Raw genomic sequence first — 23,231 nt, 5'->3', positions numbered from 1 at the left:
CAGACTTGAATTTCAAAAGGATTTGTCATTGGGGTTGACAGTCACAGACGGATAATCGAAGACAATAGAGATCATGCAGACAGATGATTTTATACAAAAAGATATGATAGATTTGAAACTCAGCCACTCATTCATTGTGTACCTTTGTAAAGTTCAGAACTCCAGGGTAAAAAAAAGAAACTGCTTTTCAAACTAAACCAATGTCTGTTCAGTGCATGGGGAGTAATTTTCAAGCCTTTCTTAGTCAGTACTTTTCACCACGCAGGAATGAATGTGTCACAGGATTTTCAGAGTGGTTTTGAATCCAAAGTAGTAATTCATGTTACAGGAGCTGATTCTTAGAAATCCCCCTTTTCACTGATTGACCTTTCACTTGGCCGACAGTAGCTTACCTTTAATGCTAAGCAACATTCCTGGAGAGGATCAAGTACTGTATTTGTACATGTGCTCATCCTGTTTGAGTGCTTTCCTTTGTCTTCTCTGTGGGGGTTTCTGTCTTTTTAATGAGCAACACATGCTTCACGCCTTACTGTTCATATCATATTGGACTTAATGGCCCACAAAACGCTCTGGGGTCTATGTTTAGAGATGTATGTCAAGCTAATGGGTAAGGCAGAAAGACGTCTAGTTGTAGAAATAACTCCCAACTCCCCCCACTGAAAGTGAAATATGTGAAAAGTGCTGTTGGAAAATTAATTATTGATGTACTGAGAGTGAGTTATAATGTAATAATGTTCCAGAGATGATGTCTCAAACAATTCCAACCACTACAGAGTGATGGTGGGATATGTTTCTTCATTCACTGTGAACAGAGTAGTGATGCAACCTGTGAGAGTCTTGACGACTACAACCTGCAAGGAGAGGATCATATGAACAACTGAGAGAGTTGACGGCTAGTTTTTGATATGTTTTCTAGCTTGTCTAGTTGTACTGTACATAAGGTAAACCGTGATCAAGAACAAAACCATGAAGAAGAACAAAACGCAACTGTCAGCAAAGAGAAAAACACAGTAAAACTGAGGTAAAACCAACCTGCAGTATTCTTTCATCTGCTTAGTTTTGACAAATTGTGATTTGAACAATGCAAAATGTGAAAATGTCAACACACGTCTGTTAGAAATGGGAGGTTCGACTACTTTTACTGACTCGAGTTTTTATGAGTCACTCACTAAAGTCACTTGAGTCACTGAGTCAGTCACCTAGTGCCTGGGGAATCCTCCACTGGTGAACAAACACTTGTCTACCGATTACAGCCTACAACTTGGGCCCTGACTAGTAAAAATAAATAAATCTCATGAAATATTTGTCTTGGAGAATGTTGGTGATTTGAATAGAGCTGTCTGATGGTTCAATACTTGAATTAATATGATGCTGTAGTGTTCACATTCAGACATTAATTTAAACTTGCCTTGCTAATTAGCTAGCAAGGTAGCTGGCTAATGCAACTTCCTATGTAAATGAGAAGCAAGCTAGCTAATGATGTGTTGGACAGTTTGATGGAGGTTGATGCAGTGGGATCCAGCATGCATGTGATTTTTGGCTTAAGAAAATGAAACATTGCATGTTCATCTCATTATAAAGACCTGATACATGACTGTTTTGTTTAACACACACTAGTGGCATTTGCTGCCAACAGTACAGCTCAGAAGAAGCACTCAGTTTGTTTCAGAGCTATTCACTCGTGAGTTAGCACAATAGTGACATGTCTCGCAGCGTCTTTGCAGTTCGCACTAGCTAGCTAGCAGGTAGGAGGGATGAGTCATTGAACGAGTTAGTGGAGACAAGGACTTGTCACTCCCGAATCAATAAATTGTTTGTTTCAAACAATTTGTTCATGACTCGCACATCACTAATGTCTGTCACCCAGAAAGATGTCCTCCACCAACTCTGATCAGAGTCTGAGGACACAACTCAATGTAGAAAAAACACAACAATTTTTAACAAAAAAATCCTTCTGAAATGTCTGTTGTAACATTTTTAAATTAAAATACTCATAAATCAAAAACGGCAAACCCATAGTTAGTGTGATAATGTATCAGCTCGCACAGTGTTCAGTCAATAGTAAATAATAGCTCACTAGCAGAGATGCACACTCATTGGTCACGCCATCTCTCCTTGCAGGTCGTAGTTCCATTGAGAGAACAGTTCTTTTTGTTGTCTTACCAACAATCTCCTCCGGCATCAGACATACATAGGAGAAAACACATTTAAGAAGCCACCGTAGCTACAACAAATACATATGTAGCTGCTGTAGCTAACCACTTAAAAAACAAATGTAAACTTAGCTTAAGCTCTAACAAATGTCCAATGCTTACTTTGCTGAGGAAACTCTGACTTGTCAGTAGTTTGCACTTTTGCTATCCCCATTCACAACAATACACAGTCCATGATATCTATAAATTGACTCAGTTTCACATTTGACTTCTCTAGCTAATATGAAGTCCGTTATGTCAACTGTCCTGATGTGTCGCTACTGTTATTTGACTTGTAAACTCTTTCACATAATCTTACACTTTTTTTCTACTGTCAAGCCTATTCAGACAAATTCACATACTTGTGAACACCCAGAGGTGATAATTGACTGGTGCGAATCCTCTGCTCTGGCATGATGACGTTTTTATAGATCGTCTCTTCCTAGAGGCCATTTTGGAATCCATACTCCCCCTCCCCTGTCTTCTGTTATCGATTTGTCTTTGATTGGTCTTTCTTTCGTGCTTCTTTGTCTTCATTCCCTACTTCTTTCCCAAGCAGATAAAGAGCAGTTTGTTGTGTCCTTGACTGAACTTTTCAGCTCTCTGAATCCATGTGGGTCTTGTTTAATACTGAGCAGAGTTCAGGATTGGGTTAAAAATGGCTCTGTGGTCAGAAAAGGATTGGGGTTGAGAATCAGACTAGGGAATGGGGGGTTATAGTAATGGCACTAACTTATTCGATCAATAGAAAATTCATCAGCTTTGATAATAAATAAGTCATCAGTAATTTTCAAGCAAAACTGCCCAAAATACTCTGGTTTCAGCCTCTCAAGTGTGAGGATCTGCTGCTTATATTATTGTACATTGAATATCTTTGGGTTTTGGACAATTGGTCAAACAAAACAAGATACTTGTTTTAGCCACCGTGGGCTCTGGGAAACTATGATGGGCATTGTAAATTATTTTCTGACATTTTATAGATGTAACAATTTGTCGATTCACTGAGACTCATCAAATAAACTTCTTGACTTCACAGCACTGCCACCAAGTTCCCATTTATTTGTTAGACTTGTTAGTTTATTTTTGTTGAAGTCATCACACCACCTTTCACCACTTTTGCACTGAGTAGCTCTTCTGTTTCATGTTTTATTTGCATTATAGAATAATAGCAACTATCAACAGTAAAAACTGAGTAATCAAATGATTCTGTATGCATGTTGACAGTATAGTATATATTGTAAGGATATTTTGCAGTATATTTGGTATATTTCTCATGTGAATATCCAGACATTAGAAAGATAGCAACACTGTGTTGTAGGGCTGCAACTAATGATTATTTTCAGTATTCATTCATCAACTGGTTGTTTTCTCAATTAATCTTGAGTCTTTACATTAGAAATCATGACATTTTTGTTAAGTCTTCAAATTGGTTGTTTTGTCTGACCAACTGTCCAAAACCTAGAAATTTACAGCTTACTTTCAAAGAGTAATACAAAAGAAAGCAGCAAATCCTGACAGCTGCAACCAGGTAATGATTGTCATTTTTTACTTGAAAAATGAGTTCAACAATTAATTAATTTTCGGTAAATCAACTAATCCATTAATAGACTCATCATTTTATCTCTACTATGTTGTATGTATGTAGGTCTGACTCATTTACAGAGACAGACATCTACAATTAGTTTGGGAAATCATGAATGATAAATTTGGGGATCCTTGGTCAGAGATCAGCACTCCCTGTCTGGAACTCTTGGCAGAAGCGGCTCCAGGTTAATTTGTCATCTTAATGCTAAGTAGCCTACCATCAGTGTGCTTTTTAAAGCCAAAACAAATACTATCAATCCTGCTAACCTTTCACAATGACTTATAGGACTTGCTCATGCAAGTCCTATAGTCCAGTCCAAGTCTATCTGCTGAACAGCCTGCTCCCGCTGTGGGGTGTGGAGAACAACCAGTAGGTCATCCTAGCTTTTCAAACTGTGGAGTGATGGGCTTCCAACTGGGACTTTGTAAGCCAAAGCAAAGAGACCTTAAGTGAATTCTAATCTCATATGCACTCAGATACTAAAGTGGCAGATGCTGCTGTCGTGCAGGAGTGGAGGCTCCGCGCAAAGTGATTAACGACCACCAACTATTTTTGTCCAACTGTGTCTGTGTCTACACACTGTTGTTTCTACCTCCTTTAGCTCAGAATATAATATTACCCTTTCATGCTATTGTTTCGCATATTGATGGATACGCTTTCTCTCTAGTTCTCAGACAAACACACACACACACACGCTCGCACACACATACATTCCTACATTGCCAACAGTGGACTATCATTCTACAGTGTGGATCACTGTTTTTGATCATTTTGAATAAACAGAAATGAAACAGAATTTTTTAAGGTCTATTTTTTAATAGTATAACTGCATTTTCACTCCTTTTTTTTTTTAATTGCCAAGACAAGACTTACAACCCTGACCAATGTCTACCTATTAAAGAGGGGAACTCCTCTAGGTTTTAATCATATATAAAAATACAGTTTTTAAATATGTTTTAAACTAACTTATCACAAGGGTGTAAAATAAGAGAATTTTACTGTTGATGTTGACATCAAGGCATTAAAAAAGTATTTACCCTATCTATTTTTACCTTAGGTTTTACCCTAAGATGTCTTAAATTGGACTTATATTAAGAATGAGATGGGAGCCACACACACACACACGTTTGAATTGTCACAAACTGCAGTGCTTCCGCTACAGTGATTTGCAGTTCAGATTAATGATTGCTAGTGTTGTTTTCTCCTGGGGAGGACGTAGTCCTGATTTGAAACAGCCACAATATTTGTTCAGTCTGTCACTTTCACGGTAGACAACTTTTTTCTGTAACTTGTCCTTCTCGTCTCTCTCTAGAGATTTGCCTGTGAGAGGAAGATATGACGTTTGCAGGCTCCCTTTGGATCCTTTGGTTTCTCCTGGTGGTAAGCTCTCATTTTTTATTCAAGGAATGCTGTAGTAAACTCACTGAGGCTCTGCTTTTTTTCACTAGGTATGCTGTTCAATACGTGTGTGTTTCAAAGGGGACATAACATGCTTTTTGTGGTTTTCTGTTATTTTTTGCTAGTACTTTTTGTTTATTTTCTGTGTTTTTTTTGCATTGTCCACTTGCATATTTCAGATCAGATTCGGGCTCAAACATGTACAGATGTATTAGAGAAGTTTCCATTTCAAGACAGGCTGAACTGAGGGGCTGCATAAACAGCCAGTATAAGATAAATAAGGAGTTTTATGAACTGTAAATCATGCAGAGATATTCAAGTGAGACCCAGAATATAAATATAGACCTGGAAATATGCATGATATGTCCCCTTTAACATAGAACTCAATTTTCATCAAAATAGACATGTAATATGTTGTGGTCTAGTGGTTTTCTTTTCTCAGCGAAAAGTCTCATGATTAATTTTCTCTCATCCTTTATAAGTGATAATTAAAGTTTATAATTGGCTTAGCGTGTTCGTTACACAGTTGGATGAGACAAAAGAGATGATATTTGATCCATGACTGTATGTGTGTATATGTGCGTGCTTCTCTTTTTGCTGTATATGCTTATTCCTTCAAGATAGATGATGCACAATCCAAGATGTCTTGCATTTTGCCTTAATTTAATCTTAGTGTGGATATAGACACAAACTGTAATACATCATTGTGCATTCATGCGATAATATCCCACACATATATATTTAATGGCTTTCATAGCATGCTATGTTGCTTAGATGTCTGTTATGACCTGGCTCAAATGGCCACAACAAAAAGGGACACACCATGATAAAGAGGTAACAAAAAAAGATACATTTATTAAACGTATTAAACCAAGTTAAATAATGAACTAAATATTCACAGTATGGAGTGTGGAAATCAGTGGTATCAGTAGTGTATGTGATGCATAAGTGGAGGATGTCTATGTGAGTGTTGAAGGTACATGAAAGCAAAGCAAATAACTAAGGCAGCATAACTAAACCAAACCGGAATGGGTGCCTGAAGGGAGAAGCAGAAAGTTGCAAGCCACAGCAGCAGCGGCAGCAAGCAGTCAGAGGAGGGAGAGACTGCCACACCTGGTGACCCTGTGAGCCATCAGGTGTCCCAAGTTGCCCCAACATACACCTGTTGAGACAGAACAGACAGGTAAATCACAAGGCCAGACAGGATCTGAGGATTTAGTAGCCAGTGACAGATCCCATCCAGCAGAGCTAAGTGAAGCGAGTGTGGACAGGTGTTGAACATGGCACTGAGCCCACCAACAAACTGTCTTGTTTTTTAGCCTACTGCAAGTGACAGGAACAACACAAGCTTTAAGGTCACTCTCACTGTCCAAACTATAGAGTCACTTGCATCGGAGGGTAGAGCTAGAACTTGATCACCAGGGCTAAAGTGGTAGCGCTCAGATCGAAGGTCATACAGTTCTTTCGTATTAGCCTGTGCATCTTCCAAAATTTTTCATGTCACTTCAACTATGGTCAAGTGTTCAGACAGCTGGCTAACAACTGGGATAGGACAAAGAGGAGCAAGCCTGACAACTTGACTCGGTTTCCCAATGAGCTGGCATGTATGGCATGACCTGAGATATTTGGAGACATTATGTTTCAACCAAGGCCAAAAGAAATAGTGCAGAACACGGTCATAAGCTCTCCTCACCCCCAGATCCACAACCATCATATGCTGTTTGCACCACCCCATCATGGAAGTTACTCAGCACAACAACCTGAAAAGTCACTTCCCACTTTCCCACCAGCAAATCCTCCTGGATAAAGTAAAGCAAAGCAACGTCTCCTCACCTCATCCCACAAAATCAGAAAAAAGATTAGCAGCCCCTTGGCCCTTCACCCAATCCTCAAAACAACTGGAGGAAGATCAGGCAGTGCAACCACAACTCCACTACACCCTGAAACAGGAGGGTGTTTGTGCACATCAGACTGCCGGAGACTGCTGTACATTGGCCCACACAGCACTACTGGCCAGGCCCAAAATCTACCACATCATCAAGTGGCAACGCAGGACACACCCGGAAAGGAACAATGCACTGTACCAACTCGCAAATCAGCATAATATAATGGCACGACACACAAATTAAGCCCAGCTCCATATCCTTCATTAATACAAAATCTCCTGTTTCTATAGTGGGCGGAATAGGCGACACTGATTCCACATTAAATGAGTGTCTGCACTGGTGTCATCCCCCCCACCCCCCCCCCCCCCACACACACTGGTCTCTGCTCCAAAATTGTAGAGTATATCACAGTGAATGATGCTTAGCTCTCGGCTTCAACAGCAGACACTTGTTCTTCCAATGACCCTCCCCATGGCAGTAATTACACACTCTGGAACCCTCAGGCCACCCCATAAATGCAGGCTTATGCAAGGAACCAGGCGAAAACTTAGCACCACTGCAAGAATTACCAGTTATCTTCAGCACTTCTCCAATCACCCCAAGAGCGCATCTCTGAAAAACTACCCTTATGCGTCAACACAAAATCAGCTTATCAGCTGCTTTAAGCACAGAGGAGGGCTTCTGCTCATTTACATAAGTAGCAATGCATTGAGGGATAGCATTTTTAAAGTTTTCTAACACAATCAGCTCACAGAGACTGTCAAAAGTATCAACTTTAGTGGCTGAGCACCAACAGTAAAAATGGAAAACCAAATCGAAGACAAACTCCACATTTGTTTGCTTAACGCCCTTTACCCAATATCTGAATTTCTGGTGATACGCTTCAGGGCCCAGCTCATATGCTTTTAATACAACCGATTTCACCACCTCATAATCCAAGCCATCCTTTCCACATACAGCTCAGTATGCCTCCTGGGCTCTCCCACTAAGGACGCACTGAAGCATAAGCACTCTGTCTAAATCTGGCCAATTTTTTTGCATCTGTGACACGCTCATTAAACTTCGGCACCAAACGCAAATTAGCCACAACATCAATACCACCCAGTGCAGAGCCAATGGAAGCAGAATCCTCCATACTAGACCCCCCTGGAGAAAGCTTGCCCTCTCTGATTAACGGTAACTTGGACTGTTCTAACTCCAATTCCATTTTGTCAGTGTTTTGCCATTTTTTCTCCAACTCAAGCTTCTCCTCCCTGTCCATATGTCTCTGTAACTTCCCCTGCTCAAACTGCAATGCTAACAGCTCCTTCTGCTGCTCAAAAGTCAAACCAGCTGCCCACACAACTACTGGCGCAGACACCAGCGCAGGTGCTGGCTCCACTGCAGCTGGACAAAACTCACTTTTCTGTAACACACCTCATTCAAACAAGGACGCCAAAACCTGATTTTTAATCTCATCTTTACGTTTTTTTCTCCTCAACAATAATGCCATAATGGTCAGCTATTTGCACAAGCTGCTCCTTTTTACAGCCATTAACAAATGCCACTGCAAGCTCATCAACAAACTGCGACAAGAAAGCCATAATTACAAATTACTAATACAGATAGTAATGTGTTCACTGCCAGACACACACTTGAGCAAATGACAACCCCTAACAGAGAATCCCCCCCTAACTGCCTAACCAAAACTTACTAATAACTCACCACTAGGCTTCATGAGGCTTGCGGCAGGTATTTAAGCACTGAAAACCAGTGGGCTTGTAAAGCGACCTGCAAGCAGGCAAACCCACAAAGTCATGTGGACATGCCAACCAGACAGCTGTTCGAAAACCTATGACATTATGGACACAACCCAAAGTGGAAATGCTGTTTACAGCATATCAGGACAGTAACACCTACATTCTGTTCAGCACCCGACAATCCAACACCAGGTCAGAAACCAACGCTTCCAAAGAACACATGGTGTATTTCCCAAAATCAAGAAACCAGAGCAAAAGCAGAGCTAAACCAGAGCAAAACCAAAGACCAAAAGCCAGCACGCATCTGGACCAAATCACCTCATCAGTTGCACAGTCACACCATGAACCCAACTGCTACCTGAAGCACAAACAAACTTTTTACCAAAACAACCTAAATGGACGAGCCCCCATTTGTTATGACCTGGCTCAAATGGCCACAACAAAAGACAAAAGGAGACACACCATGAGTTACACCTAGAAATAAATAAAAGATACATTTATTAAACAAATTAAGCCAAATTAAATAAAAAACTAAATATTTACAGTATGGAGTGTGGAAGTCAGTGGTATCAGTAGTGGATGTGATGCATGAGTGGAACATATGTGTGTGTGTGTTGGAAGGTGCATGAAATCAAAGTAAATAACTAAGGCAGCATAACTAAACCAAACCAGAATGGGTGCCTGAAGGGCAAAGCAGAAAGCTGAAAGTTGCAGTAAGCAGTCAGAGGAGGGCGAGAGACTGCCACAGCTACACCCCAGACTTCAATAATCATGCCATCCTGTGGGCCCTCAGGTGTCACCAGTTGCCCTATACGAGCACCTGTTGAGACAGAGCAGACAGTTTAATCACAAAGCCAAACAAAGATGACACAGGGGTTATCACAACACCTTAGATACAACATAAAGCATGTCTGTGTCTCTTGGATTTACTATTAATGTCCACCAAATGTGAAATCTTAATCTGAAAGACCTCTGGAAACCATGATCTAATTTCAGTGAAGCTTGGGAGGTTGAGTCATATTCACAATGTGCTCCGGCATTTTAGAAATTACATCAGTTAGCTTAATGAGGGTGCTGTAAGATAAGAAGATTTGAACACAAATATGATATCTCAGACAAATCATGTAGGGTAATATATTTTGGCAGTGTGTACTGTCATATGAAAAATATACTGGTCGCCTTGATGGAGGTGTTAATTATTAAACAATTCAAACTTTAAAATGATCTAAGTGCTTTTGAAGGACTTTTACCTCTCCATCAACCTCAAATTACACCAATTGGCTTAATGAGGACTCCATAATAAATGCTATTATCAAGACCACATACATCAAATTTTGGAAAGCTCAGGGGCATAATTTGAGCATTGTTCACGGGGGATACAGAACGTTCACTTTGGGATTTTTGAAAGGTTTTTTGCAGGAACATACATGTCTTTCATGAGTCATTGTCCCTTATGAAAAAAAGCATATGGTCCACTATTCCTCAGTGTCAGTGTGAAATGGAATTTTATTGTTTCAATTTCCTTTGCTGTTCAGCATCAAGTTTGACATTTTGGTCCTGGATAATATCCCTGCCAAATGTTTTATGCCTGATGTATCTATGCTGTTCTGCTTTATGTTGCTGTACTTTCCTTTTTGAGTGGTCTTGTCATGTTGATTTAGGAGAATTAATGAGTAGTACTGTAGGTGAGGAGAGGACTTGACATGAAGGGCTCTGGAGGAGAACAGAAGATTTTTTTGCTTTTTTCTCAGTCAGCTCATCTGTTGATATTGGTGGTGGCCTGGTGGTCGTATGTATGACGTCATTTACTTCAATGTTTGGAGTGACATCATATGTACGGCTGCTAAACTGCTACATGGGACATCTGCATTCTCACAGACTTTCTCAAGTGTCTGTCCTTTTACAAGTTTGTTGTATCAGAAAGGTAAGAATGATATGTTGGTCTAATGAGAATTCCTGTTTCCTCCAGAGAGAGAAGGCAGTAGGAGGTTTGTATCTCAGTTGTGATAAGGCATGTGGAAAAAATCTTGCAGGCAAAGTATTGAAATTCCTCTAATAATTCAGAAAATGCTAGCTTGAGCCTGGCACTGTGAGAAGCTTAATTTTCATCCAAAAAAATTTACAAGATAAGTCACAGTAAAATGGGCTCTTTATCCTTCGGTGAGCAGCGTTATCAAAATCAGCATTTCACATGGGAAATCAGATGCTTAACTTATTTTGTAAGCTTGCAAACACACTTTAATGAGTTACATGAATGGCGAGTGACTTCAAAGGGGAGTGAAATCGTCATCAGATCTGCTTTGAAAAGGCCTTAAAAACTTTGCATACTCCCATGCTTCCATTTAAATTTTTATCTTACATAAGGATGCGTGTCTTTGTCTATGCATGACACAACTGTTAAATATACAGATTTAGCTAACATCATCATCCAAGATAATATTTATGCTTTATCTTGCAGTCTGCAAAGGGAATGTATATCAAGGCAGTAACCACAAAACACACACCACCATCTATACTCCAAACTATATTAAACTAAAAAGCATGTTTTCTTCCTCCCTTCACTCAATTCTTGTGTCATGTTGTCTCCGCAGCGCAGGGTGGCAGCGGGTGCTGAGACCATTCCAGACCCATCACTCAGGCCTGGACAGAGCATAGTAGAGGGATGGGGCCAGGCGGTGAGCCAGGGTCAATACAAATGTCTTGAGCTGTCCAACAAAGACCACCAACAAAACAGAACTGGTGAGAGGCCCAAACCATTCTAAGGCCTCTTAAGGCTGGAGAACCAAATTGAATACCTCTGAGGGAGTATCAGAGGTGTGATGTTACAAAACGGGATTAGGATCAGAACACTGTTGCTCTTGTTAAAGGTAATGGTAGTGTTGTTAGTGGTGGTTCAAGTGCAACTGACCTCAAAAGGCTTATGTAGTTGTAGCTGTGGGGTTTTAATCGCTTTCAAAGGCTGTAGAGAAATTATATTACTCTGACATACACTTAAATTACATTATTTACAATGGAAGGCTTAGAAAATGCATGTTGGCAATTACCCAGAATAGTCATTATACTGTTTTTCCTTCCTACAGGTACATTCTGCAGACATATGTGGGATGGCTTGTTGTGCTGGGAAGAGACACCACCGGGGACATCTGTGACACAGAACTGTCCAGATTACTCTGGCTTGGACCCCACTGGTAAGAGCTGTGAACTTCTCACACCAGTCCACAACAATGAGCTCGCTGAATTGAGAGCAGTGGGTTTGACAGTTTTCCACATGACTTGTTAATTACAAGGCAGCAGGCAACACAGAAAACAATCCAATCGCTGGCTCATTCACTAGTTCTGTGGCTATCAGCTGACTAATAATGTCCAATGAAATTCATGAAGGTGAACAGCATGGCCATAATAACTTGAGATTTATCATTATCAGTCTTATACGCTCATGCCAACGCTGTTTGCTGATGCAACCAGCTTCCTCCACCAACCCAACCTCCTCCTCATGTGCAATATTTTTGGAAGTGTTGATTTAACTAAGATTTAATGTTCATGTATGTTTAGTGAGGGGGGATTAGTTCTTCCAGCAGAGTCCTCATCACTGCTCAGATTCTTCGGATTCTTTCTTCTCCCTCAAAGAGCAAAGCCTTTTCCGCCAAATCTTACTGTATAACCATTTCCTATAAATGGTCAGTTTCTGGACATATAGTGTCTCTGACCAGAAATCAAACAGTGCAGACAGTACTGTGACATATTTTTGTTGATCTTTTTCTCTTGTTAGCCTGTGGCTTAGAGGTTCATATTAACAGTTCTTCTGCTTTTGTTATTGGTCAATCGGTCCACCACTTTGGTCCTGACTGAAAACCCCCCCAAGGATAAATCCCTAATGACTTTGATGATCTCCTGACATTTCTTTAAGTGCCATCAACAGGTCAAAGTTTTCATTTATTCTGTGAAATATCTTAACATCTACTTGATGGATTGGCACCAAATTTTGTACAGATATTCATTGTTCCTAGAAGATGTATCCTACTAACTTTGGCGATCCCCTGACTTTTACTCTCACACTACCATGAGTTTGACATTTTTGGTTTTGAGTGAAATGTCTCAACAAGTATTGGATGCCCTGATATGTTCATGTCCTTCTCTTGTAATAACTTAATTGATCCCTAACTTTTCATCTTGCACCACCATTAGTGAATTTGTCCAATACTGGTGTTTTAGGACAAAATACCTGAAAAAGAAGTGACTTTCCCATCAGCCTCAGCTTGGGTTCAGTGCTAATTAGCAAATGTTAGCATGCTAACATGTTAAAGTAAGATGCTTGTTACTGAAAACCTTACAAGTGCCAAACACCAGTGTGTCGTTGTGTTTGTAAGCATGTTAGCAAGCTAATGTAAGCATTTAGCCTAAGGTGTTGTGCCTATAGGCAGAGCTTTGAAAAGTTGCTAATGTAGACTCTTTCTTAATCACCAGTGCTTCAACATGGTACTGTGGAGAAGGAGTTACATAACAGTGACTGTAAATGACAGCTAATATAAAAGATTTATAAACTGGAAACAGGTTAAATCATTAGCCTGTTGTGTTTTATCAATCAGACAGAATGAAAACAGACATTTATTTATATAGAAATTGACTGTGGAAATTGATTATGTAAGTGCACTCAATGTTTGGGTGCAGTATAAACAGATACTACCGTATGCAGTTAACACACTGTGAGGAATGCAAGGCTTAATAGTGCCTAGTTGAAGAGATCCAGAGTCTAGTCATCTCTGATTTAGGAGATGCAATATGATGGAGAAAGGGGAGGTGAAGGAGAGGACAGAAAGAAGAATGAAGGGTATATAGAGAGAGAAAAAGAGAAGCAAAGAAAACAGGGATTACAAAAAAGACAGGAAAGTTGAAGTCAGAGAGATGGATGGGGAGAGAGGATATGAACGAGAGAACAGAGAAGGTGTTTTTGTTAGAGGAGGCTCATAAAGGATCTTCCCAAAATGCCCGTGACGTTAAGAGTCCCCTTATGGCTCCTTATTTGAAAGCTGATGCTGCTGATATGAGGCTTCGGGGGAGACGTACAGTTGGATGTGGTTGCCGAACAGTTGATGAGCTGTCGGAGATGACTAGCCAGTCGGGCTATGTTGTCAGGAACAATGTGATCTCATTCTTAGCCCAGTCATGGATCGACAGTACATGTGGTTTTAAGTCCGACATTTGAGAATTTGCCAGAAAATTACTCCAAAGTTGGGATTTTCTGTTTGACATAACGTTTGATGATGTGTGCCAAGTTAAATTAATTCCAGTTGAGTAATGCCAAGATTCAGGGTCCAATTTATGTGTTTGGATGATGCCAGTATACGACTGATGAAAAAACAAGGAGCCAAAGAAGAGATTCCCTACCGGACATGAATCCTAAAGCAGCTAAAGATTTTTTGTCTGTCTGTTTATTTAAGTCATTTGATATGAATATGAAACTATCAGGATACTCTGTGATGAGTTATACTGATGTCAAGATGCCATTAAGTCATCATATTTTGTTTTGTTTTTATACTTGACAGAAAAGGTGACCAAATATTGTGACGAATGGGGTAAGTGGGTCCAGACTGGGTCCACTTGTCAATCTTCAAAGGAGATATTGGAGGTATTTGTTGATTGGTTGTTTCCCTGAAACTTATGATAGAAGGAGACTCAGTTTACAAAATTTTATAACTATTTTGTGACTTAGCAATTTCTTCTTCTTTTCTTTTTAACAGAAGGAAGTCTCCCATATTTTAAGGGATGCTGCAGTGGAGCCGACCTCAGTGGTTGACACAGAAAAGGGGAGTTTTATGGAAAAGATTATCCATGAGAACGAAAAGAAATGCTCGGTGAAAATGAAGGAAGATCCACCTTATAATAAATCAGGTACTGATAGTGTCTACTGAAACCCACTATGCAGCAGTTATTTTGTTATATGTCACCATGATTTGTACATGTTTCATTTTGGACAAACTTTAGAACAAGAGGCTTTTAAACAACTTTGTTTTTTGGTGTGACAGGGCCGTACTGCAGTCGTAACTGGGATGGCTGGTTGTGCTGGGACGATACTCCAGCGGAAACCTATGCCACCCAAAACTGCCCATATTATATTGCTGACTTTGAGCCCACAAGTGAGTGTTACTGCTCAACTGATATCTTGTTACCCTCTCATGAAGAAGTCACTCGTAATTCTCTGTTTACTGTATTTAAAGTTAAGATTGTTCTTCTCAGAAAAGGCAACTAAGCACTGTGGAAAGGATGGGAAGTGGTTTCACCATCTGGAGAGCAACAGGAGTTGGACCAACTATACACTCTGCGTCACCGCCCATGGGAAGAGGTCCACGGTAATTTATTGATGATGTTAGAAAATATCCAATGTGGATTTATTGTACAGATTATGCATACAGGTTCTTTGTAACTAGGCTTACCAATACTGTTGGGTCTTCCTGCAAGTTCCAGACATGTGGCCTCTTCACAAGTATAAAATATATAAAATGTATGTAATTTCCACTAGTCATATTCCATAATAGTTTAGTGTTCTCAGGCAATTGTCCATAAGTGCAGTAGTGGTACTGTACATGCACTCTCAACAATAGAGGTACAGGTCAAGTAAAATTTTGTTCTCAAAAGTGCACTTCACAAGCATATAGTGGGTGTTCATGAGGGCAAATGCATACTTTTTGTACGAATAGGTACAAAGCATTTTTGGGATACAAATTTCCACCATGTTATTCTGACCTGAATATACAGTTTACTAAAGTAAGTTAAAGCAGCAGGTGGTACAGAGGAAAACAATCATCTACCCCTTCAGAGACCAGCAATGCTCCCAACTTGACCCAATGGACCAGACTCTGCAATTTTAGTGAGGGGAAGCTGGTGAGGGATTATCATTGCCTGATTGTAGCACTAGCACCCCGTTGGTTGGTTTGTCCACACAGCCTCCCTCTGTTTACACCACAGGTACTTCACTGCTCTCCAAAGCAACCCATATGAGCATTTTCTGATGTGTTCTGAGAGGATAAAAGAAGCACAAGCTCATATAGTTCTAGTTATGGTGGAAAAATATGAATCTTGTTAATAATTTGTTCACATATCTCAATATCTTGTTCCCACAAGAGAATAATTTGCCTTAAACAGTTGTTTGATTGGATGTGTGATTGAAAATAACAATGGAAATAGTACTTGTTGAGCACAATTTCTAAGGAACTATTAATATCCCCAAACATTTGGAAGTCTGAGTGAGAGCTGTCCATTATTTTGTAATGTTGAAACACCTTTTTTTTCACAGAAACTGAAATTGCTTGAGAATGAGTACCAATGCCTCCTGAAAATAAACCGAGACCCACCTTTTAACAAATCAGGTATTGACACTGTCTGTTGAAACTGAATGTGTGAATCTCTTGTCTGCCAACAAATGATTTTATTGTGTATCCATGTGATTATTTGAGAGGTTTCATGCTGCACAAACTTGAGCAAGAGACCTGTAATCAATTGTTATCATGTCTTTGTGGCCTTGTTGGTGCTGCAGGGCTGTACTGCAGTCGTAACTGGGACGGCTGGCTGTGCTGGGATGATACTGCAGCGGCAACCTATGCCACCCAAAATTGCCCAGATTATTTTCCTGACATGGATCCCACAGGTGAGCAGTACATTTTTGCTCTACTGATATCTTGTTAATCTCTCATGATGAATTCACCATTGAATTCATCATGAGAGATGAATTCAATGGTGAATTGGCTATTGGCTGTTGGCTATTTTTAAACGGACTATACAGTGGACCAGAATTGTTAATTATTTACTAAAATGTCATTTGATTAAGGTGTGACATACTCCACTGTACCTTTAACACATAATTGTTCTTTTTAGAAAAGGCAACAAAGTACTGTGGAAAGGATGGGCAGTGGTTTCACCATCCAGAAAGCAACCAGACTTGGACCAATTATACACTCTGCATTTTCAACACTACGGAGAAACTGAGGGTAATGTATATCACAGATTTACTGTAAAGATCATGCATAAAGATTCTTGATAATTAGGTTTGTCATTACTGATTGGGTTTCCTGAAAGTTTGTGACAAAATAATACAAATGTAGCTTCCTTTTCTCAGACCTCAGATCATATACAATATCATAGCCTAGTTATTTCACAGGGTTAATAAATCAATCAATCAATCAATCAATCAATCAATCAATCAATCAATCAATCAATCAATCAATCAATCAATCAATTGTTTAATGACCACACGACCGAGGTTGGTGGAATTTGTTTTCGGTACAGCATATAGGGAAACTCATTACAACTGTGTCAGACATAGAATAGATAACAGCTTCACATAGGACTGGCACAACAGACAATATACACAAATTTACACAATAATAATTACATGACAGTTTAAAGTGCAGGTACATCTGGCAGGGATTACTGCAAAGTGTTCAGGGTCCTTATGGCAGTGGGGAAGAAGCTGTGTTTGAAAAGGGATGTTTTGGTGGACAGTGATCTATAGCGCCTCCTGTGGGGCATCAGTTGGAACAGGTGGTGAGCAGGGTGAGAGGGGTCAGAGATTATTTCATTTGCCTTTTTGATAGTGCGTTTGATATATATAGTGATTCACCTGATGGGAGGGGTTTGCCAATGATCTTGGATGTTCTTTTGACTACACGCTGCAGTTTTTTGCTTGAGTGACTGTCCAGGCTGCAGTAACAGACTGTTATAGATGAGGTGAGTATGCTTTTAACGATGGCGGTGTAAAACTGAAGTAGGAGAGATTGTTTGACTTTGAATTTCTTGAGCTGTCGGAGGAAAAACAGTCTCTGGTGGGCTTTTGTGATGTGATCTGTGTTGGTCTTTCATTTGAGTGTTTTACTGATATATGTGCCAAGAAATTTGAAAAAGTCCGTTATGGTTATGGGTTTTCCAGAGATGTGGATGAGGGATTCCGGGGGGGGGGGCCTGAAGTCAGTGATAAGTTCCTGTGTTTTCGAAGTGTTGAGCTGGAGGTTGCTGTCGGTGCACCAACTGACTGCTTGGGCTACCTGCTGGTGGTATTTGTCCTTGTTGTTGTTGGTTATGAGTCTGATTATGGTCGTCTGCGTATTTGAGAATGGTGACTGAGCTGTGGTAGGATGTGAGGTGGTTTGTATAGAGGGAGAAGAGCCAGGGTGAGAGGACACAACCCTGGGGGGCGCCTGCACTGAGGGTCAGTGGTCAAGATGAAAGGCTGTCCATCTTAACCCTCTGTTTCCTTCTCCACAGAAAGATCCTTATCCAGTGGCATATGCAGGGATCAATGTTCATGTCCATCAGTTTTTTGAAAAGAATGACCGGGTTTATTGTATTGAAGGCTGAGGTGAAGTTGATGAATGGGATGTGGGCATAGGTGTTGGGTGACTCTAGGTGATGTAGTGTGTGATGGAGGGCTAGGTTGACAGCATCCTCAACTGACCTGTTTGCACGGTAGGCAAACTGGTAAGTATCCATCAGAGGGGTGATGAAGAGCTTCAGGTAGGAGAGAATGATGCGCTCAAACGACTTCATGACCACAGATGTTAGGGCAATTGGTCTGAAGTCGTTGAGGCAAGAGATCTTGTTTGATTTTGGCACTGGGATTATGATTGAGTCCTTGAAGCACTGTGGTACTGTACACTGGCAGAGGGAGATGTTGAAGATGTTGGTGAATGTGGGGGCCAGCTGAGCTGCACAGTGGTTCAGAACAGCTGAACTGATCCTGTCCGGGCCTGCTGCTTTCCTTGTGTTCGTTTTTCTGAACGTGACCCTCACCTCCTTCTCCTGGATGTAGAATGGAGGGGGTGGAGGAGGGGTTGGAGGAGAGTAGCGTGGGACTGGAGACTCCTCAAACCTCACTAGAACTCATTGAGCTTGTCTGGGAGATCAGGATCAATGTCAGGTGTGTGGGAGGGACTTTTATTGTAGTTGACCATTGTCTTTATTTTTTTCCAGATGATTCTAGTGTCATTTTTACTGGGGATGGGGATATACTGTTCCTGTCAGTTGTAGTTTTAACATTTTTAGTCCTATTCTACGTGCTTTGTGACAGACAATAAAGTTATCTTATCTTATCTTATACCCCTGATTTTTTTTCAAAATCCTCAGTCTGAAAGGAGATGTGGAACACTATGCAGGGCCTAATCAGCCTTCTGCATTTTGGGGGTTGAAATATGAAATATTATAAATACCTTGATCATTTTTCCTGATTGAACATTGAAGATCATCAAAGATGGGGCTGAAAAGTATAAAAGGTGCCCAACTTTTTAGTACTTTACTTTTAGTACAGTATTATCTATCATCAAGTATCTTATCTCTGTCAAAGAAGCTTAATGTGATCTTAAGTAGAGTTGAGTGAATTAATAATACAGCAAAATATACTGGATTCAATCAATTCCCTTGTTAGAATATTGTACCATTATTATGGAAATCACACTGAACAATCTCAACACAATAAGATTTTCCAAGCTGATAAATATTTAAAAATGCAGGAAATAACATTCAAACAGGTTTGTTTTTCTATCTTTTTTTTTTTTGATTGAGGAATCCTTTACTTCATTGTGTCACACTCCCTTCAGACACCAAACTTACAACCTTGAGAATGCAAATATGTACCATAGTTGTCCGTCATGCTTTTTCCATAGCCTCCCAGCTCATTGCGCTATTCTGATGATTCATGACACTGTGTATGTATGTGTGTTTGTATGTGTGTGCGTATGCGTAATTTCACTCAAAAGAAGACAGCCGCCCAGCTCTCAGGGGACACTGAGGTAGAACTTGCCGATGAGGCCACGGTGAGTCCTATGGTGAACCCAGAGGAGCAGGAAATTGTGACAAAGAAAATCCTCGACAGCCAATACAAATGCTTCGAGAAAATGAATCGAGATCGACCTTATAACAAGTCAGGTAGTGATAATATCTTCTTAGACTCACTGTGTGTTTCTGTTTTTGTGTTTCTCCTCTGTGAATGCTTAACTCTCTTTGTGGCTTTGTTGGTTTTACAGGTCTATACTGCAGTCGTAACTGGGATGGCTGGCTGTGCTGGGACGATACTCCAGCAGGAACCTATACCTCCCAAAACTGTCCCAATTATTTTGTCGACTTCGATCCTACAGGTGAGCAGTGATACTCAAGAATGTTGCCTTTGAGGATGAATTATTCACTCAGGCAAACTGAAGCAAAACACTACAGTATGGATTTGAAGAAACTGTTGGAGAATGTGTATTTATTACTTAATTGTTACTTTCAGAAAAGGCAACTAAGTACTGTGGGGAGGACGGGCAGTGGTTTCGCCACCCGGATACCAATAGGACTTGGTCCAACTATACACTCTGCAATGAAAACACTAAGGCAAAGTTAAAGGTAATATATTAAGATAAAGTAACCTGCAACCATAGATTTACTGCATGGTGGCCACAGTGTGATGGGTCAGCATAATTTTTTCTTTGTTGCCAGGAGCTCTTGGAGAGTGACAGATAGGAGCAAATTTAGAAACATGGAACAAGCTGTGAATAAATATTGTACTACACACAATAGGAGTTTTTTTATTGCCAGTATGCATACAGTTCCATAAAAAATATAAGATATTTACCTGATCTGAGTCATATTAAAGTACAAAGACAAAGCTGGCATTTAATGCAGTGTCTGAGCTGTTATAGTACTCACTAGTTTGTGTTTACAATGGAGAGTTTGAAAATATAGTTCAGTCAGAGATTACGGATTACCTTCTTAAAGTCCTTATCTCACAAGTAGCAAGGTCAGCTAAAGCAGGTTTGTTTATTGGTTCAAACAGACTTTGCATATCTTGGAACAAAACCCTTTAACTCTTCCAAGCCCTCTATCCCTCAGGGGACACAGTTACACTACTACAACTACTAATAAACCATTGCATATTAAAGGCCCCATGAAACGGAAGTTAGAGCATCTTTAAGCTTCTGCACTGTGACTTATTTCCCAGTGAAACAGAATATTTGAGTGGTGTGCAGTTACAAGAGGGATTTAAATCAAATCCTTCACATTTGATTGGGCTGCTAAAAAAGTGGGCGGGGCTTAGAGTTTAGCACGACACGGAGCTGCAGAGAGAAACGGAGCTACAGAGGATTGTTGGCTCCACACACACACACACACACCCAAACCTGTGGTTAGATCAGGAGGAGGATGAGGGAGAGGTGGATGAATTAAACCTCAGCCACATTGTGCTCACTGATATCCAAACACACATCTCTTCCTGTCTCTCTCCATATTGCTCTGTTAGCCCCTACTCGCCCAAAGTCACATTGGATTGGATTAACTTTTGTAAACGCCCCTGAGTCATCAAACATTTGAAACAATTTTACAGGAAGAGAAAATACAGGGCAGGGATTTTGATGTAAAAATACTCTGATACTGATTTTTTGACATATATATGGCCCTAACTCCGCTAACCCTAACAGGAGATAAATGAACAGGTAACACAGGGACACAGGATTAAATCTGGGACAACATATTTTTCATTTCATGGGGCCTTTAACAACCTTTTTATTACCAACAGCAACAAGCTGCTGTACTAAACTGCTAACAATGTTTCCCATCAAGAAACCAGACCTGGACACCAGAGAGCTCATTCCAGTATTTTTCCAGATGGGACATCAGTAACACAGTCATGGAATTAAAGAGATTTTTTTTAGTACTTACACATCTCAAACAAAGGCAAACATTAAAATGAACACAGAAATTGTCCAGTGGAAGGAACTGTTGCTGCTGTTTCAAGTATGACCTGCTGTACTCACCAGTGTTATGTGAAAAAACAGTATAATGTATAATGTATAATGTATAATGTATAATGTATAACGGGCACTTACATGAATTTGAATTTGTCATCTTTAGTTATATGAATTAATCAATATTATTTATGCTACAATTATTTCATTGATCTCCAGATGCTAGAGTTTGGTTAGTCACTCAGTCATCATGCTCTCACATTGTATTCATTTACATGTGTGCTGTTTTACATCTTATCTCATATTTTTCTACTTTACAGTAATCTAACCAACAACTTTGTGTTTTTATAGCTGAGATGCAAGTGTAAGAATTATAAAGGTTATCATTGTGTTTGCTGGAAATCCATTGGTGGCCAAAGATTGCACAAGTGAAAATGTTTTTGTTAATGTTTTATGGAGCTTATAACATTTGTCTAAAAGTTTTTAATGATGCCTACTGATGACAATAATTGGTTGATTAAATGAAAGTACTTGGTGCCAAACTTTTCATCAGTCTAAATTTTGTACAAGGTCCAATTTTGCTTTCTAAACAAATGTGCCTTTTAAGACATTCTTGCCCTTTGTGATTATCTGGGAGCTTAATTTTTTTGCCCTCCCTTCTGCAACCTTTTACTTTTTTTTCAATATAAAGCCAGCGAACAGCCAAATAAATCAGAAAACAACCCTACTCTGCCTTCCCACCTGGAACAACTGCAAATACTTGCAAGTGTGAACACAAATTCTGCAAACAACTGCAAGAAATCCCAGCTCGCTACATCCAGTCCTTTGCACCAAGCAGTTGGAACAGCTGTCCTGGCAAACGTGAGAGAAAGTCTGCTGATCGATCAGAACCAAGCCAGAGATTAGCCACTCCATCTGTTGCCACAGAAACCTGATCTCAGTGGTCCCAGCCTCCCAGCTTCAGGAAACCTCTGAGAACAAACAGCCCCGGCAGAAGCCAGCATGATCCCAAAGAGAAATAAGGCTAAATAAACCTTTCCCGGTTTTCTGCAACTGAGTTGATGGCGACTTTAGTTTATAATCCTTTTTTTATTAAAAAACAATGTAGTTTCACCCTTTATAGAGATTCTGAAACGTTTCTGTTTTTTTTAATCCTAAATCTTCATAATCTCACTTCACTGTTATCCACAACTAAATGTCATTGGTATCCTTCATTCATTTATTAATCATTTGGCTATCCATTAGTTTATTTGCACCAAATCCATGTCATTTATCAGATTGTTTTTCTTAGCGTAAAAAATATATGCATTCCTAAAAGCAAGATGTGGTTTGGGGTCTTTTCTGCAGACTAATGTACCTTTTCATCCTAGGTCTCATTGTCATACTAACATAACATTTTATCTCCGCGCTTGTGTTGGCATGTGGTTTAAAAAGAGAATGCCAAAGGGGAACCACACAAGGATCTGACAATTTTTCAAACTTGGAGATGAAAACAAAGGGAAACATTAAAATGAATACAGAAATTGTCCATTGGAAAGCACCATTGCTGAGCTACTTTGTGTTTCAACTTTGACCTGCTGTTCTCACCAGTGTTATGTGAAAAAACAGTTTCACAGTTCATAAGACAGTTATAATGGACACTTAGTCTAGTTTTCCATTTTTTCTTCCAAATAAGTGGTTTAAAAATAAGTTAAACTGGAACTGGGCAATCACGAATATTTCCAAAA

The 23,231-nt window shown here is 39.9% G+C and overlaps 1 protein-coding gene across 1 annotated transcript in view; it reads left to right on the top strand.

The window, feature by feature from the left end:
- Positions 1 to 1,111: 1,111 nt before the first annotated feature.
- The window catches only part of calcr (calcitonin receptor), a 39,514-nt gene continuing 17,394 nt past the window's right edge, over positions 1,112 to 23,231 (top strand). The window contains exons 1-14 of the mRNA XM_042436731.1: positions 1,112 to 1,916; positions 5,090 to 5,157; positions 11,392 to 11,539; positions 11,881 to 11,988; positions 14,344 to 14,426; positions 14,539 to 14,689; positions 14,824 to 14,934; positions 15,035 to 15,147; positions 16,092 to 16,164; positions 16,332 to 16,442; positions 16,670 to 16,782; positions 19,543 to 19,711; positions 19,810 to 19,920; positions 20,055 to 20,167. Coding sequence (XP_042292665.1) covers positions 5,113 to 5,157; positions 11,392 to 11,539; positions 11,881 to 11,988; positions 14,344 to 14,426; positions 14,539 to 14,689; positions 14,824 to 14,934; positions 15,035 to 15,147; positions 16,092 to 16,164; positions 16,332 to 16,442; positions 16,670 to 16,782; positions 19,543 to 19,711; positions 19,810 to 19,920; positions 20,055 to 20,167 — 1,449 coding nt within the window. The 5' untranslated portion in view covers positions 1,112 to 1,916; positions 5,090 to 5,112. The remainder of the gene's footprint in view (positions 1,917 to 5,089; positions 5,158 to 11,391; positions 11,540 to 11,880; positions 11,989 to 14,343; positions 14,427 to 14,538; positions 14,690 to 14,823; positions 14,935 to 15,034; positions 15,148 to 16,091; positions 16,165 to 16,331; positions 16,443 to 16,669; positions 16,783 to 19,542; positions 19,712 to 19,809; positions 19,921 to 20,054; positions 20,168 to 23,231) is intronic.

The sequence above is a fragment of the Thunnus maccoyii genome, chromosome 15 (genome assembly GCF_910596095.1).
Source record: "Thunnus maccoyii chromosome 15, fThuMac1.1, whole genome shotgun sequence".
Lineage (NCBI taxonomy): Eukaryota > Metazoa > Chordata > Actinopteri > Scombriformes > Scombridae > Thunnus > Thunnus maccoyii.
This window is presented reverse-complemented; position numbering and strand designations above follow the sequence as displayed.